A 16,609-nucleotide genomic window follows, 5' to 3' on the forward strand; every position below is an offset into this window, starting at 1 on the left:
ATCTTATTTGCCTCAATGCAATATTTGCTAATAATTTATTTCCCAAATGCCCCTTTTACTGATTTTTTCTGAGACTAACCTTCATGAGGACATTATATTCTGAAATACAGTAACCAATTTTAGGAATCTTTAGCCATTTATTTAAACTTTCCCCTTAAAGAAAACAAGCCCGTAGAAAGTACTGAAAAATTCAAACAAGAGTGTGAGAACTACCACTAAGCTTTTCCATAGAACCAAAGAAGAAATGGTTTAAGTGTACATCTTATGGAGTAAGATAATTGAAGAATGATCTCTAGATTACTTCTATAAAGCTCCTTAAACTTCAATGGAATCAAAGAAAAAGAGGTGATACAAAGATATTTGGTACCAGTTATTCAACAATAAAGCTAGAATAAACTCATAATTCTAATGTACCAGTTACTCTTTTTTTTTCAGCAGCTAATTTAGTTACCTACATTAAATGTCACTGTGTCTGATACCCTTCTCCCTTGATTGCTGGGAATTTGCACCTTATTAATAAAGACAGGTATGGTAATCTGCATAGCAAAAGATTCATAAGTTATATTAATTTAGAAAATGCTACTTTACCAGGGTAGAATTGGAAATAGCTGTTAAATTTTTAAGTTTAGGGAATAGTATTTTTTCCTTTAGCCATTCATTTATCATGTGTTACCTACTAAATGGCAGGTTCTGTTCTGGACACTGATAACCAGTATACTGTACTATGGTTTGAGTGTGTCCCCAAAGTTTCAATTCTGTAAGCTTGCTCCCCAGTGTGGCAGTGTGAAGAGATGGTGGAACCTGTAAGAGGTGAGGTCTAGCACAAGGTGGTTAGGTCAATGGGGATGCCGTCTTTGGAAGGGGTTACTGTAGTTCATATGGCACCTGGTTGGTTCCTGCAAGAGTAGGGATTATAAAAGAGCAAGCTGTCACTTTTTACTTTTTTAAAGTGAGTAGCAGAAAGATCAGTAGAGTAAAGGGAAGGGGACAGGGGGAGGGAGGAGAAGAGGAAAGGGCTTGGAAGCACGGGGGACTGAATTAGAGGAAATTATATTTATGCTTTTATAATTATGTCAAAATGAGTCCTAATGTTAGGTATAACTAACAAGAACTAATAAAAAGAAAGAAAGAAAAAAGCAAGACTGGCCCCCACAAGATCTCTCCCTCTTACATGTGTTTCTGCCATGATGACATCCTCTATGTTGTAATATAGCCAAAAGGCCCTTACCACAGTCAAGCAGATGTTGGGACCATGTTTTTGAGTTTCTAGAATTGTGATGTAAATAAGCATTTTTTTTAGAAAGTATCTAATACTAGGAATTTTGTTATAGCACACAAAAAATGGACTAACATAACCAAAGTTCCCTGCTATCATGAAGTTTATATTCTAGTGGAGGAAACGGAAAACAATTTTAAACAGTGCTAAGTGTTATGAAGAAAACAAAACAGGGTATTGGTAAAGAGAATGGCCAGAAATAATGAGACAGAAGGCTTCTCTAAGATGATATTTGAGCAGATACCTGAATATTGAGATAAAGTCAGTTATTTAAAGAGCAGGTGAAAGAATTTTCTTGGTAAAAGAAAGCCATATTCCAAAGAACAGAAAGAAGGTCAGTGTAGTTGGCAGGGGCGAAGTTGAACATCATGGGACTGGAGAGGCAAAGAAGGGTTAGTTCATGTAGGACCTTACAAATCAAGGTAAGGAGTTTAGATTTCATTTGAAATACAAGTCATAGGGAGGTTTTAGGAAGAGGAGAGTGAAATAATCTGATTTATGCTTTAATAATTTCACTCTAGTTACTATGTAGAGAATGGATCATGGTGGGGAAAAGTGAAAGCAATGGAAAGAAGTTGAGAGCCTATAGGAGATATTATAGGAATATAGACAATGTAACAATGATGAAAAATGAGAGAAGTCAATGGAGCAATAGTAATAATTCACCTTTACTTCAAAGAACTCTTCTTTATGTTCTACTCTCTTTCTTTTTATAGTTCTTTCGTAGGGGGCTTATTCCTTTCTCTTTCATGTAGAATCATGGACATTAATATCTGGAAGGAACCTTAAAAGGGTCTATTCTACTTCTGAATTTAGTGCAGGAATATTTAATTGTTTCTATAATTCCAAGACAATGTCATTGGCTTTTAGTGATAGGAGCTCACTATCTTGCAAAACTATCCTGTCATGTGGCGCTTTGTTATTATATCAGACTGCTTATTATTCGACTAGCTGAATTCAGCCCAGTACTCTGTTCATTCATTCATTCAATATTTATTGTATACTCATTATGTGCCAGGTGCTATGACAAGTTGGGGAATAGATGGCATCAAAGATAGTAGGTAGGGACTAGGTGGTATCAAACATATTTCATGCCTTCATGGAGTTCATTATCTCCCAGGGGGCTAAGCACAGAAACTGAAAATACTATTTAATAATAAGTTGTTTTAATTTTATCACTCATATTTTATCTATGATCCCTTTCATAAGGCGACATGTTAAATATTTGAATACAACTATTATGTTTCAATACCCCAAAACTTCTCTAATTCTTTTACCAATAATTCATGAAATATTTATTGGATGCCAACTATATTACAACTATATTTAATATCAGCATTAAAATAAATAAGAACACATAAAACATCTGTTGGGAGACTACATTCTAGTTAGGGGAGACAGAACAAAAAAAATACATATGTAATATGCAAGGTTGCAAGGAAATGGATTAAGGAAAGATACGGAGTCTCAGGAAGGTGGGGGCATTGTTATTAGATATAGACTAGTTAGAAAAAGTCTCTCTGATAATAGGACATTTAAGTAAAGGGCTGAGGCACAGGTGCCAGGCATTGGACTAAGTCCAGGGGTGGGAGCAGGGTAGAGCCAAGATATCAGCAATTCCACCCTGAGCAAATAATCTTTAAGTCAAAACTTCAAGGTCAGTAGAAATAAAGAATATAGTAAAGAAATAGAAGGTGCATAAGCCAGGAACTGAGAGAACAGACCAAATAAGAAGGATGTAATTAGGTTGTAGAGTCTGACAGAGGCTAAATACCCCAGACAATTCAACTGGTTTTCCCAGGACATGGCTTCCAGATCCTTTGCCATCCAGGAGAGGCCTTCTCTGAAAGGGTTTTAACTGTCTGTTTTTCTTTGGTAGGGATGGCCTAACTGGTGCCATTACTTGCTTTATTCTGGATGCCTTATTTCTACAATGTAAGATTGCAGTTGTAATATATTGAGTTTGTAAGCCATCATAGCCACTCATTTTTTTTCTTTTTTTTTACATGAAATGCCACAAGTACTTGAGGTATGCTAATCCTCATGGAAGTTATGTTCTAGCCACAGTACTTGCAGAGGTTAAGTCAGGGATGCACGCAGAGGCAGAGAGGTGTGAGAACCGAGCTAATTGTAAGACTTCTGATTTTTCTTTCTCATTTCCAACTGCTCCTAGGGGATATGGCTTCTGTATGTGTGTATGTTCTTGCTTCCTGTTATATTAAGTCTGCTGTGAAAAGGTGGGGGTTCATTTCTACAAATTTAACACATCTACTTTAATGCTCCATTTATAACTTTTAGGTGATCTAAAATCTCATAATTTCCTTTTTCAATTGATTAATATAACTGCGACATAATTATTCTGAGTTCCAAGCATACTCCATGATGAGGAAAGAAAAATCTCTGCAGTCATGATGTAATCTCATCAGCTTTTAATCATGGCTTTCTTGCTATCTTAAAGTTTATTCTTATGGATCTCATGCATTGCAAATGTCCCTATAAGGTCAGTGTGGATCCCATGCCACATGAGTACATTTTAGCTGCTCTGCCACCACCACCACCACCACCAACCCAACAATAACAACAATAAAGAGCAGTTATGTGAGATAGAAAAAAAAAAAAGCAATGGAGTATTCATCAAAATGAAATACACAAATAAATATACTTGTTTATTAACAAAAAATAGATAAGTTAATTTACTTCATTATGATAACCTTCAAACTATATCTATTGCTTATATAATGTTTTATACTCTAAATATATACAATAGATTTTTTATTTAAAAAATAAGCTCAAGATGATCTCTTCTAGGGAAGTAGTCCCTTTACAAATTATCTTCTTTAATTGGAAAATAGGGAAACAGTGAAAGCATAAGCCATTTAGGTCCTGAAAGTACCTTTTGCCCAACCTCATACCATGGTTTCTAGTTGGCTGAAATATACGACTAATGATCTGCTTTGCTATGCAGCCCTGGTCAGTGCTGCCGGGATAAAGTGTGGATGTACCTAAAGCAATTTTGCAGTGCTCCTGAAATGTGTAACTAATGATCTGCTTCTGCTATGCAGCCCTGGTCAGTGCTGTCTGCATATAGTGGGTATGTACCTAAAGCAATTTTGCAGTGCTTCTGTGCTGGCATGGCTGAAGATTGAAGATGACCTACCTCTTCTGATGCCTGACAAAGCAGATAATCACTCCATTTCACACTGTTAATCTGGGGAGAATGTGATTGGTAGGTTCTTGAACACATTTAGGGTTTATCAGATTTCACTGCAATATCCACAAAGGTTAATTCCACTTCTTGACAACTATAATTTTATTTTTATTCCACAAGAATCAGAGATATAATAATGAAGAACCCTAACAAGGTCCTTGCTTTCATAGAGCTGATAGCCTTGTGACAAGGGATATTATAAATAATCACACAGTTGGTTAAACTTACAGTTTCACCTCTAAGGCCCTTTTCACCTCTGGGTCCCTAAGAGAAGGAAAAAAACATACTAGTTCAGTGTTATTGATATCATTAATATCAGTGTTATATCATTAAATATAGCTCAGATTGTACACAAAAACATGACATTCTGTAAACTTGTTTTGTTAGTTTATATACATTCTAGATTTATCTGACTAAAGCAATGCAAAGTAAAAACAAAACAAAATACAAAATAAACAAACAAAAATCCCCCAAACCTCCTGATTCATTATGCCTGTAAATTATCCCTAGTTCTACCTTAAAGTGAGATCGGAATAACAAGTTATTCTCAAGTCACAACAGTGAATCTGACAATCATACAAAACAATTCAGAAGGGAAAATCTTTATAAATTCAGGTTAAGTTCTATTATTTGTTTCTCTCAGCCATTGAAAACCCTATATTTAGGATAGATTACTTCTTCTCTTTCAGTTCCCTCTTTTGAATTTTATCCCACATATTTCGTTGTTGCATATATTTTCATTCAGTTCAAAATATTTTCTAACTTTGAGACTTCATCTTTGATCCATGAATTATTCAGAAATGTGTGGTTTAATTCTCAAGTGTTGCTTCCTATTATCTTTTTCTTTTTGATTTTTACTTTATTTCCATTATGGCCAGAGAACATAACTTGTATGACTTTAGTTCTTTTTAGTAAACTTGTTTTATAATCCAAAAAATCATATATTTTGATGAATGTTCCACATGTACTTTGAAAAGAATGGGTAATCTGGTGGTGTTGAGTGGACTTTCTGCTTTTTCAACTCTTGTTAATATTTTTGTGTTCATTCATGTGGAAATTACATATTTTATGGCAAAATATGAGATAATACTATTTAATATTTTCTGAAACCTGAATTTACACCTTCATAATATAACGTGGATGCTCTTCCATGTCAATCCACATTCTTCTAGATAATTATAATTCTTCGTATTTACCAATTACAGTATGTTATTTAATTTTTATTTATGGGATTTTTCTAATTGTTTTCATTATTAACAGCACTGGGATAAATATCTTTGTGTTCTACAATTTTTGTTAAAAACTATCTTCCTGAAAGTCTGTGTGAAATTGCAAGCAAACCTGCAAAATGTGGGCCAGTGAATCATGTTTCTTCCCATTTGGTCACATTCTTTGCAAGCTAAAAATACTTTTATTATTTATTGGCCATTTATATTACTTCTTTACTTCTTTTGTGTTTCCTGTCTTGTCCTAAATCTGTTTTAAATTAAGGTATTAACTTTTAAAATATCTTTATGGTACTTTTCCCCCCATCCTCTTCCACTCCCAATCCAGTGTTAACAACATGGTACATATCTCTTTAGACTTTTTTCTAATCAAATATTGACAAATATAGTCACATATTCATGGGAGATATTGGTCATATTTTATAACACTGGGATAATATTATATACTCTTTGATACATCATGCTTTCCCACTTAATATGTTGCAAAATAACTGAAAGTCAGCCAAACTAAATAAAACTAATTTTTGAAAAATAATTGCATAATATTCCATGAAATGACTAGATCTCAGTTTCCTCAACCATTGCTTTATAAATGAGCATTCACATGATTTCATTTTTGTTCTTGGTCAATACAATGTTTTAAAAATAGAAGAATCCCACTGGTTGTAATGCATGCCTATAATCCTACAGACTAGGGAGGCTGAGGCAGCAGAATTGCAAGTTCAATGCCAACCTCAGCAACTTAGCAAGGCCCTAAAGAACTTAGTGAGACCCTGTGTCACAAAACTACACCCTCCCCACCCACCCAAAAAAAAAAAAAAAACCAGCTGGGGATATAGCTCAGTGGTTAAGTACCCCTGACACCAAAACAAAACAAAACAAACAAACAAAAAACTGTGTAAAAATTCCCTAGTGTATTGGGTGCTTTTGTAACTTTGGGTCAAATTCCTCAAACAGAACTGCTTGATGAAAGGACAAATGTATCTATATTTAAACAAATATCTGCTGTAATTTACTTTTTCTACCACTGTTCTCCCTATATCTGCTTTTGAGAGGCTAGATAAAATATGTGTCAGATGTAATTAATTTGCATTTTTGACTTAAAATTAGGTGGTTCTCTTTTAAAATAACTACTGACTTTTTCAATTTATTTTTCATTTTTCTATTGAGCTTTCTAACTTTTTTATACCAAATTTAAAAAGCTCTTTATATACTGAAACTGTTTTATGTTGCATGCTTTACAAATATTTTTTCCCACCCTATAATAACTTTTAACTTTATTTAGGAGATATTTTCCCCACACAAAATTTAATATATATTTTTTTAATATTCAAGTAGGCTTTCTGCTTTTTTTAAACTCTTCAGATTTCTTTTCTTGTAAATAAGGTCTCCCAAACACTTAAGTTATATATACTTCAATTTTCTGGATAATTTTTATAAGATTTTTACTCTTTCATTTTTTACATAAAAGTCTTTACGAGTTCATGAAGGATTAAATTTTTTTGTGTGTGAATGTGGTTTTATTTTTTTATTTTTAAATATCTTTACAGACTGCATTTTGATTCATTGCACACAAATGGGGTACAACTTTTCATTTCTATGGTTGCGCATGATGTAGATTCACACCATTCATGTAATCATACATGTACATAGGGTAATGATATTTGTCTCAGTCCACTATCTTTCGGGTTCGATTTCTTTCATCAATTATGACACTCAAAGTAATTCCATCTTCTCTCTTGATCACTGTTTTAATTGTAGGCATGTGCCTGAAGGTTGGTCAACTAGATATGAAGAATTTGCAATGTCTGAATGTGATTCCTAAGAAATTCTAAATTTTCTTGGTATGAGTTTCAAAATGAAAGTAACATTCAGGTTAGAAGAGTAGAGATATGACAACCAGCCCACACACACAGGTTGCTGACCCAGGGGCCTGTGGGCTTATTTACAGTGGTAAATGGGACTGTTAGACAGCCTGGATGTTCTGATCTGAGCCAGCACTTTCTGTCCCCGGAGGAAGGTCTCGCAGAAGTTGACGTTGTGTTCTTCAGGTTGATTGTGGAGTCCAGGGAAAAGGTGGGACTGAGACCATGGTCAGAGTCCCTGAGTGCTGAGTCTCTCAAGGACAGGCCTGCCGAGTGACAATGTCTGCTGGCTCACACAGCCTGGCTTGTCTGAGATTTTTGCCGTGAAACCTAATGGAGACTACTCTGTTTGCTTCCCACTATGAGGACACACCCTTCTATTTCTAGTTTGCTAAGAGTTTTGTTTTCTACATCTACTTGAACTCTCGTCTTTAGCCTGTAAATGTGCTGATTTACATGGATTTAATTTTTAATGTAAAACCAGCCTTGCATTCCAGGAATCAAACCCACTTAGCTAAGCTGTATTATCCTTCCTATTCATTGCTAGAGACAATTTGCTAATATTTCATTAAAGATTTTTACATATATGTTTATGAAGATTGGTCTGTAATTTTCTTGTAATTTCTTTGTCAGGTTTTGGTATGAGTTATAGTGATTCCCAAAAAGTAGATTAGAAAGAATTTCTTCCTCTTCCATTATATTAGTTTGTTTAATATTGGCATTATTTCTTCCTTAAATGTTTGATGAAATATATCAATGAATGGTGAGCACGTGGACAATATAAAAAGGCTTATGAATATGTTTGTTATGAAATATATTAGCGAACGCATTCAGAGATTTGAATAGTGGTTTAATGAGCCATGTTTAAACAATAAATAAACATGAGTCCTCTGTAGTACTTTTTAATGAGATGATTATCAAAATGAAGTTTGAAAAATAGCTAGACTAAGTAGAAATGTTCTGACAAATGTGAAACAGTTGAAAATAAAGGAAATTGGTGGGGGAGGAGAGGGGCAGGTTGATGAGTACCTGTTAAGAAACTAGAATTTTAAAGTCAATTGAAGTTTTGTTGCCAAAATGAGATGAACTCATACCAACAAGGCAGCTGCCATTCAAAGTTCCATATTCAAAAAAATGGATCTCAGACTGTTGAAAGAGGCCCGGTTTTTCAAACCTCCTTCTTTATGACCATCTATCATTTTTATAATTAATCTTTATCAATGTAGTATATTTATAGTTCTCTGTGTGTATGTGTGGTTCAAGGTGTTCCAAACTGTTAAGAGTAAATATTATAATGTATTTACAACTGTATTTTTGTTGCTTAAAGTGTTTACAATAACACATACTACTTTTATAATCAGAATAAAAGATATTCCTGTATTTAAAAAAAAAAGAATTTATCAATGAAGGCCTCTGACTCAGAATCTTCTTTCTTGGAAGATTTTTTTAATTAAGAATTCAATTTATAGTTACTGGACTATTCTGATCTATTACTTCTTTGTCTATTTTGATAAACTGTTTTTTAAAGGAAAAAAAAAAGTAGAGATGTGGAAAGAGCATGGTCTTGGGTAACATAATTGAGTTATTAACTTAACCAAATCTGAAGCCCTTCCTACCACTGGACTTCTTATTATGTGACATAAACTTCCATATTAAACCCAGTTTGATTTAGGGTTTCTATTTCTTCTAGCCAAACCATCCTAATGGATATACTATTTTTGTTATAATACATTCCTGTATATTCGTAGATCTAATTCCTATATATTTTCTAGTCTGTTATACTGATCCAGTTATTTATTTTTACTACAATATAATTTCATTTCGTAGTACTATTATTGTTTTATTTGGAAAAGGAAGCCCCTTACCTCCACCACTATTTTTTCACAATCTTTTTCCATTCTCAAATGCTTATTTTTTCATAATAAACTTTTCTTGTTATAATGGAAAAAATAGAAAATAGAAAAAATTTGATATGCATGCTGGATTTTATAAGGGCCTTTAAAAATTGTCTATAAACAAAGCATACTGAAATATTTTGAGACATTTCTTGATCACATTTTCCTTGACCAATTAATATTACACATTGTTGAGAGAGGAGAACAATCATTCCATAATCAGAACAGTATGTGCTCCTTAGCTAACTAAAGACCCACCCACTGAAATAGAATTTTCCCACTTAAAATCTTATATGGCTCTGAGGGGCAAGTGTTGGAAATCTAGAGATGTTGAGTTACACATTTTCTTTCTTTTGATTAAAAAGCAAATAACTTTGGTGGTGGGTTCTTCAAATTTATCAGAGTAATTGTACTTAAACCTTGAAGAATTCTATTTTTATTTATTTGCATATCTATAAATGATAATTTAAAATGACTCAAAATACTGACTTCCCTGAAGGAATGAATCTTTTCTCTCTAAGTCTTAAGCTGGCCCTTTCTTATGTGCTCCTTCTCTTGTTTGCACTGTTATGTTCATGCAGAACTTTCCCATGACCATCTCTCCAGTCACTATCTTATTTCTTTATTTTACTTCATAGCCATATTTCTTAAAGCCCTGCAATATGTGGTCTGTTCCCTCTCCAGATATAGCTTGAAAAGAGTTTTAAAAAGCACTGGGTCTTGAAGTAAGACACATCAGATATATAATTCACTAGCTCTATTACTTTGAATGACTAAGTGAGCCTCTATATATCTTGTTTCCTCATCAATTAAATAGAAATAGAAATATCTAATCCAAAATTTGCTATAAGCATTTGAGAAAAGTTGTGTGTGGGGGGCAGGGTAGGGGACAAAACAAAACAAAACAAAACAAAAGAAAAAAATCCTGAGTTAAAGACTTTTGAGAAAAGTTACTAAATATTTTATTTAGTAAAAATAAAATCATTTACTACAACTTGGTCTCTCAAAGATCACTGTTGCCCACTCCTTCCTTGAAATTTTCATCTGCCTAACCTGGCCCTATCCTGGTTTTCCTGTTGGTTCCATCATTCTTTATTTCTTTCCTTGATAGTGGGTACTTCCTGAGATCCAAATATTGGCAGTCTGCACTTCTTTGCTATCTTTGTTCTTTCTTTCAGAAAATGAACCCATTTTTATAGCTTCTTTTCTATGCTTATGACACCCCATTTCTAGGCTCTGTTCTATCTTTTTACCCAGCTGCAGTGTTAAGGGTCAGCTTTACTGCTCACACTTTCTTCATTAGAGATAGAATCCCTAGGTTCTCAGAAATGACATTCAGAAAAAGACTGTACATGCATTTTTGTCCCTTGTTTCTCAAATATCCAGGATGATACTCTGTGGACTATTCTAGAAATAGGAATAAAGACAAACAATAACAACAACAACAACAAAAAGAGTATAAAAAGAAAGAAAAGACCTGTATTGTGACAAACTTACAGTTCTACCAGTTGGGCCTATTATACCTTCTCTGCCAAGAGGGCCTGTGTTTCCCTGTTTGGATTAAAGAAAAACAGTCAGTCTCATACTCAGTATAATTCGGAAAAATCCCAAAGAAATTTTTTGTGCAATGGTAAGATAGTCATGTGTGAATAATTATGATTCTTATTATAAAATCTTATAGTATTAGTATAAATCCTAGTGATCTTGATTAACAGTATATGACACAATTGTGCATACTACTATAGTTTCCTTTCAGAACAGCTATATATGTATAATTTCCAATAAATACAAATCGGAATAAAAATCTTTGTGTGGTGATAAGTCAAATGATACATTTTATACATGTGTCATTACCTAACAAATGAAACTATTTTAAAAAGTATAGAATGATGAACAAAATTTTGACAAATTTTGTACAGATGCTGAAGGAATAAATGTTTGAATGACTTGAAGCATTTAATATAGAATACAGGAAAGAACTAGGGGGTATCATATGTGACCAACCAAATTTTAGTTTCTTTATCTGTAAAATAGGGCCACTGGGAAATTAAATATGAAAAGAGCCTTTTAAACTGTAAGATGGTATTTGCTTTTGAAGATAACCTTGAATGAGCTCAAACTCTGGCAAATTCCTTCCATACTAGGTATGAAGCCTCTTGTTTCCCAATGAAAACCATTTCCACTCCAATTTCTACTGCCTAATAAAATTGTCTTTCTTGCTAACACTTAACCTGGAATACATACATGTAGATGTCTAACAGGCTTTATCTTTCCCTGACTCTTGCAGAGGTACGGAGAACAGAATACTATCAATTGAAATAATTATATTATCATTTGGTCTATCGATTGATAGTTTTAATATTAATTAGCTGGGAGTGAAATTACTTGTTGGTCTAAATCTAATGGAATCATTTTTAAACACAAAAATCGACTTTAAGTGATAATTTGTAAATATGGCACTCAAATTTCAAAGATCCAAAATTGAATCAAAAGACTTGATTCCTTAATCCAGTCCAATATGTCTTCTAGACTGGTTTTCACACACAAACAAGAAATGTCAAGAACGTTTTGATAAACACAACTGTTATGTGACTCTTTGAATAAAGGTTTATTAAAAGAATGAGAGGTATACTTGGACTCTAGAAAAAGTGAACCAAAAAAGAATTCTCTATATTTATCTAAATGTATTTAAAAGATGCAGTGCTATGATTTGAATGGTGGGTACTAGTTATCTACAAAAGCACATGTTTAAAATGGAGGACAATTAATTAATCCAGATTTCCTAGTTCAATTTTATTTAATTGTCAAATATTTGTTGATTTGAGGGCAGGAACTAGGTATTAGTCCACTTTACATCTATTCTATATTTCAATTCTGCAGTTAGAAAGCAATCCAATAACATATGATTTCATCTATCCAGTATGAATTCAAATTCTGGCTCCTCTATTACACTAGCCGAATATGGTCTCAAACAAATTATCTTTCAGAGACTTGGTTTCCCCATTTGCAAAGTGGGGATGACAGCATCCCTGCCAGGATTTTTATGAGAATTAAATGATAAAAGGGATACAAACTGAACACCAATTCCTGGTATATAATAGTGTTTTGCTAAAATTAACATATCAAGATGCTTTACTTGTCAATGAATAACTGTGCTTATAAATTAATAGTTGTGAGCTAGTCACCAGAACTTTACTCTTACTTCTAGCCCTGCAAAGCAATATTGGGTCAGATTCTGGCCCACAGAGACTCAGCGCCTCATGAGACCCTGTGTAGGTCAGGTGGGAGGCAGGCAACCACTTTCTTTTTGACAAGACCAAGAAAGGATTTAATTAATTGAGAACTTAGTGAAATGAGAATGAATGGATTTAATCAGTGGAGACACATAATATACATAAGAACTTAAAAGTGGTATTTATTCATACATATAACTGATCTTTTGGATAATCAAGAATTGGATTCTACATAAAAATATTGATTTTTCCCTGTTTTCTCAGAAATCATGAAAATAACCAATAAATCTATACCTGAAGAAATATTGAGCAAGGTCTTTAAATAAACATTCCCACAATAATACTGATGTTTGTATTATTGAAAAGAACTTGGGGAATAGTTAGGGAAGGGGTATAGAATTTAAAAAATCTGACTTTTGGTTTATATTTTATATAAGACAGTGGTTTTCAGTTGTAAAGCTTTTTAAGACTCCTCTCTACTGCATCTGAGCTGCTTCCCATCTTCCTCTCTGTTCTCTCCACACTTGGCCTTGGCAGTTGTAGTTAGCCATATAGATGTTACTACTCCAGTCAAACCCTGGTTTTGAGTTTTTAAGCCTTTTTTAAAATTTCAGTTTTATAAAGTATCTCATCAATTATCAGACTATGATTAATAAAAACAAAATGAAAATAATAACCATTATCTGCTGTTAGTTTACTTATATTCTCTAGAGGTTGAAACTACAGGTGCTAAAATGCTAATCAGAGTTCTTCAGACCCTGAGTCTGAAATTCCTTAAGCAACTCCCATAACTCTCTTGGGATACTTGCCCCTGAGCTGGGAAAACATAGTTATTGGGAAATATTTTTCACAGTGCAGTGTGAAGAGATCTGGTCACAGGCAAGCTTTCTCCACGTGGTTCGTTGGGGGTGGTCTCTGGTCTCCGGTTACGTTAATGCTTATAACATGAAACTGCTTTATGTTTTTGCTACCAGTGTGAGTTAATAAATACATTCTCCAGTCTTCACAGTAATTCTGATGATCCTTTTTTTAAAGTAAGAATTGGGAAATATGGGTGGTCTATGGGGGTATTTTGCTCAAGTGAATTTATGAACTGCAAAAGGTTGAACTCTGTATGTACTCTTATGAGTTTCTATCTGAAAAATCATTTCACTAAACTATTAATTTGGGGTATACTAATTTTTTGAGTTCATAAGTCCTATAGCAAACAAAAAAGCACAATTTCTAGGTAGGTAATATGACTCTACACTTACTCTTTGCCCAACAGGACCTTTAGGACCTGATATTCCAACAATGCCAGCATCCCCCTCAGGACCCTAGACATATAATAAAAAGAAAAGGTCAAAATTTTAGCTCTATGTTAATATTTTACAAATGAAATAATCTTACATCCATCTATCAAGAACCTATTCTTCAAAAATACTCTTAAAAATGGGAACAAAAGGAAATCATACAATAAAATTTCCAGGAAAATGCATAATTACATATGTTTAACAATTAAAATGATGAAAATTTAAATATATGACTGTCACAGTTGAAATTATGCAGATTAAAAAAAGAAAAGTTCAAGTCAGAGACTAAATATTGGTATTTCAACAACTCTTTTTCTAGATAGCTAGAAGATGAAAAGAAAATATGTAAACATACCTTGGGGCCTGGGAATCCTTGGAAACCTGTTAAACCTTGATCACCATGTTCACCCTGCAAGTGAATAGACATGATAATCATTACTGTGCACTGGTGGCTTGGTCTGTAGGATGGGTGCTTGGTGAATTTCTGAGTTGGCACATACAGGCTGCCCTTTCAGACCAGGCTCTCCATGTGGTCCTTGATCACCTTGTGTTCCTCTGCGACCTCTTTTACCTTGAATTCCAGATTGACCAGGTAGCCCTTGTTCACCCTGTGGACAAAACAAAGAAAGGTGATTTTGACCTCAGAACTTGTAAACATATTGACTTTTAAGTGAAACTCAAAGACATATCCATCTTTAAGCATAGTAAAAGCACTGGGAAAATCAAATTCTAAATGATTGCCCTCTCTACCAATATTTTCCAGCAAGTAATATTTGATTTTAATGAACAAGAGGAATAACAGCAGAGAAAGAAAATTCCAGAGATTGTGGTGGTGTGTAAAGTGGAGAGTAGGAGGTACCTGTAAAACTAGAAGGGGATGGATGAAGGTGCAGTGTGTGTGTGTGTGTGTGTGGGGGGGGTTACATGAGATGGAACTTGCGTATTATTTGAATTAACATCATTTTACTGTATTTTTCCTACCGAGATGATTCAGTCATCTGATAGCAGAAACAGAGCAGTCCTCTGAAGTGCAGACCCATGTTTTTGCCATGATTATCATCTCAGTTCCATCATTAAGAAATTTCCATTATCTATTTCCTTAGGTCCCTTTATTCCCTAAAAGCCCACTTTAATGATATACATAATTTCCATTATCATATTTTTGAGTCACTGTTTTCATTTATTTTGATTTTTTTGTTGTTATTGAAATGAGAGTTGGAAAACTTTTTATACCATTTCTAAAGGTAAACTTAGGAATCAGATGAATTTCAGAGATAGATAGGATAACAACAAATGATGCTTGGTAGACTTGCCAAAAATGCTATAAGATTAGCAAATTATCCTTCATTTTCTTGTCACTGTTTTTTTTTTTTTTTTTGCAGTGCTGGGAATTGAACCCAGGGCCTTGTGCTTGTGAGGTAAGCACTCTACCAACTGAGCTATACCCCCAGCCCCATTTTTTTGATAGAACTTATAAGTTTGAGACTTGACAAGTATAGGTCCTTTTTATTGCAGATTTGCACATGAGAGGTAGGAATCTTTCTTATTTCTTTTCCTACTTTTATTATTTGTTCAGCTACTTGGGTTTTAGTGGAAAGGGATAATTATGGTATAAACATTAGCAGAAAGCTAAAACTGTAAGCAGTATGTAACTGGGTCATCATTTTCAATTGACTCATATGGGTCAGGAATCTAAAAATTTTCTAGAAGTAGAACTGAGAAAATCAAATTAAGATGCAATAATGTTTTGGAAAAGATAGATAATAAAGAAGAACCAAAATGAGTCCAAAATAGCTTTTTTTTTTTTTTTTTTTTTTTTTTTTTTTTATTGCTGGGGATTGAACCCAGGGCCTACTAGTCAAGTACTCTCTATCACTGAGCCACACTCAAAAGCTTAGCATTTCTTAAAGCATAACTAGCTCTGGATAATGAGTTGTTTTGCCAAATCACATGCATGATGGCCATCACAGGAAATGGATATATAAATACCATTCATTTTCCCTTTTCCCTAATGTGCTTTTACTATTAACCCATTTTTATTAAAAGCTATTAATCTTACCATCTTGTGATCTAGCCAATGAATCCAGAGCAAGTGTAAGGATGGCCAATACTGCTCAACCATCAGAAAAAAACATTAAAGTACCTTTGGGCCTGGAACTCCGGGGCTTCCTGGAAGGCCTGATGAGCCCTTTATTCCTCGAGGACCTGGAGACCCTGCCAGTCCTATTCTTCCTGGATTGCCTTTGATGCCCTAGAGAACATAGATAGAAAATGAAAACTGGGAAGTTCCTACAAAATTGATGTAGAGCCTCAATAAGTTTAGAAAGGGTTGTGCTCCACAAGACTGCTGTTGTACTGCCCAGGTTTGGCAGTTATACAGGATTTCTTTCCCAAATAAATGAAACAATGAAAAAAATATGTAATTTAATAAAGAATATTAAAGAATATTTGGGAACACCTACCACTTACTTGCAATCTCTAATTACAGTTAATATGATAATCTTGTTTTCCAAATGAAAACACCAAGGTAGTACAAAGTCTGTCAGTACTTTCTGAATTACGTAGCCTAAGTGTGAAGTATGTTATGTGACAGTCTTTTTAAAAAGTCATACAA

The 16,609-nt window shown here is 33.9% G+C and overlaps 1 protein-coding gene across 6 annotated transcripts in view; it reads right to left on the bottom strand.

Annotated features, from left to right (window-relative positions):
- COL24A1 (collagen type XXIV alpha 1 chain) overlaps nt 1-16,609 on the bottom strand; it is a 375,093-nt gene that overhangs the window by 29,634 nt on the left and 328,850 nt on the right. For all 6 annotated transcript variants that reach the window (XM_079139420.1, XM_079139419.1, XM_079139418.1 and 3 more), the window contains 6 exons: nt 16,139-16,246; nt 14,496-14,603; nt 14,351-14,404; nt 13,957-14,019; nt 10,968-11,021; nt 4,713-4,748 (listed from right to left, as the gene is read on the bottom strand). In XM_079139420.1, the coding sequence (XP_078995546.1) occupies nt 4,713-4,748; nt 10,968-11,021; nt 13,957-14,019; nt 14,351-14,404; nt 14,496-14,603; nt 16,139-16,246 (423 nt within the window). The remainder of the gene's footprint in view (nt 1-4,712; nt 4,749-10,967; nt 11,022-13,956; nt 14,020-14,350; nt 14,405-14,495; nt 14,604-16,138; nt 16,247-16,609) is intronic.

Source organism: Sciurus vulgaris (assembly GCF_902686455.1).
Source record: "Sciurus vulgaris genome assembly, chromosome: 1".
NCBI lineage: Eukaryota > Metazoa > Chordata > Mammalia > Rodentia > Sciuridae > Sciurus > Sciurus vulgaris.